Raw genomic sequence first — 2436 nt, forward strand, 5'->3', positions numbered from 1 at the left:
AGCAGAGTCATGCCCCACAAGGCTTCTTCTTGTGGGCTGGGCCACCCTAAGGGGCGCAGCCCATGTGGTCTGCCATGGGTATCCGGGCTCATACACCCCACACTGACTGTGTTGCTACATACTCAACTTTCTCTCCAGATGGAGTGGTTAGATTCATAAAACTGTTCCCATAATTTATAACTATTTTTCGGGACCTCAACCAATCCATACCTAAGATAACATCAATTCCAGATGAGTCTATGACTAGAAGGTTGGCTTGAAATTCTACCCCCCTTATGATGAGACTAGCAGCTAAGCATATCCAATTTGCTTTCATTTCCCCTCTAGGTGAATTTACTAACATGGGTTTCTTCATAACACATACGAGAATACCATGCTTCTTTATGAAAGTATATGCTATGAAGGAATGCGAATCACCAGAATAAAAAACAACTGTAGCTGAGTTTGAGTTGATCGGAAATGTACCGATCACCACATCAGGTGCCTCCTGAGCTGTCTCTGCAGTCACATGATTAACCTTTCCATGGACATAATTCTTCTGCATATTAGTCGTCTTCTTAGGACATCTGTTGGAGTAATGTCCTAGTTCTCCATAGTTGAAGCATCTGTTGTCATTGACTGCATTTGGCGCTTTTGGTGCACCATTCTTTTGTGGAGCATTGGGGACATTGCTCTTCACAGGAGCATTGTTAGTTTGCTACTGACGTTGAACTGGTGCCCTATATTGTTGCTGGTACTATGCACACTGTGGCTACTGGTTATGGTTGATCAGACTTGACTGACCTTGATAGCGCTGCTGTGGGTAAGATTGCTGAGGAATAGTGTGAACATGAGTGTTGCTCCTGGACTGTTGCCCCTAGAATTTCCTCTTCTTGTCCTCCATTTGATGACGCTTGTTCTCTACGACTAAGGCCTTGTCCACGAGCTGCTGGAAACTAGCAAAGGTATGGGACAACAGTTGGTACTAGAGACCATCATTCAGACCTTCCATGAACAACTCCTACCTCTTATCATCATCTTCCACTTTAGTAGGTGCGTACCATGACGATTGTATGAATTTGTCACGATACTCAGCCATGGTTATGCCTCCCTGTTTGAGAGCAAGGAATTCTTTCTTTTTTAGCTTCATCAACCCAGCAGGAACATGGTGAGAGCGGAAAGCATTGCGATATTCTTGCCAAGTTATGGGGTTAACTTCAGTACGACCAAAGCGGAATGACTCCCACCAGTCAAGTGCAGCCCCCTGTAGTTGCCCAGCTGCATATAACACATTCTCCCTGTCATCACATTGTGCAATCTCAAGTTTCCTCTCAACTGCATGTAACCAGTCATCAACTTGGAGAGGGTCAGTGGAATGCTTGAAGATAGGTGGATGTCCCTTAAGAAACTCTCCTGTCTTGTCTCTAACTTGAGGGGGTGCATTCCCATTTCCATTCCCATTATTCTGCATGTTCTAAGCCATTTGCTACAGCAGTGAAGTTTGCATCATCATCAGTTGCTCCATAGTGATAGGGGGTGGCGGCGGCAAGTCCTCGCCTCCTTGGTTGTTCCTCCTAGTGTTCACCATCTGTAGATACATCATATAAGTCTCATATGTCCAAAATGTATAACCTTTAAGAGATAATGGCCTAATGAGAGTAGGTATCACAAGATCAAAGACAATATATATATATATATAAATAAATAAATATATATATATATATATATATAAAAATATAGGGTATACAAGTTGGACAGACAGTAGTGCAGTAAAATGAGTATATATCACTCTATGTTTATCATCCAAACGCGAATTTGACCTTTATGGAAATCTTATGAAATTATCTATAACTTTTGTTTAGAACACATTCCCAGATTCTGACGTTTAATTGGGCAAAAATAGATGACAAGAAGTACTGCTCTAGATTTCTGACAGAACAGAAGCATCAACTTACAACAGCTGTATCTCATAATTCATAATAGGTATTTAGGTGATTCCAGAGCCAAAAGAAATATGCATAAGTCTACTTATCTCCATAAAATTTTCATGACTATTGAACATTCAGGACATGAGATATGAACTCATAAAGGTGGACTGCTTAGAATGATACAGTACGAACAACAGGATAAAAAGAAACCCAACTATTTATTCATATCATCCTTAAGCCTTAGTCTTAAACTAAATGACTATGGACATGCCCACAAATCATCACAATCATGACAAAAACCCAAATCAAACATTATCCATCATGACAATCATCCAACCATTTAAGTGACAATTATTCAACCATTGAAAAGAAAAAGAAACTAAACACACTCTCGTACATCTATGCGTGTTTATTACATATTTGTGGGAGTTCCTCCCATGGCTCGTTGTTGGTGCTGGTGTTGGGGTCTCCATGGCCTCCTATGTTCCTTGGGGGCGATTCAATAGGAATACTTGGCGTCTCCACATCA

General features: G+C 41.1%; 1 protein-coding gene across 1 annotated transcript; it reads right to left on the reverse strand.

The window, feature by feature from the left end:
- Window positions 1–1000: 1000 nt before the first annotated feature.
- Window positions 1001–1450, reverse strand: LOC136543823 (uncharacterized). Its single transcript, XM_066536166.1, has one exon. It carries the CDS (start codon window positions 1448–1450, stop codon window positions 1001–1003), a length of 450 nt encoding a protein of 149 aa, XP_066392263.1.
- Window positions 1451–2436: the final 986 nt, after the last annotated feature.

This window comes from Miscanthus floridulus, chromosome 3, assembly GCF_019320115.1.
Source record: "Miscanthus floridulus cultivar M001 chromosome 3, ASM1932011v1, whole genome shotgun sequence".
In the NCBI taxonomy this organism is placed as follows: Eukaryota; Viridiplantae; Streptophyta; class Magnoliopsida; order Poales; family Poaceae; genus Miscanthus; species Miscanthus floridulus.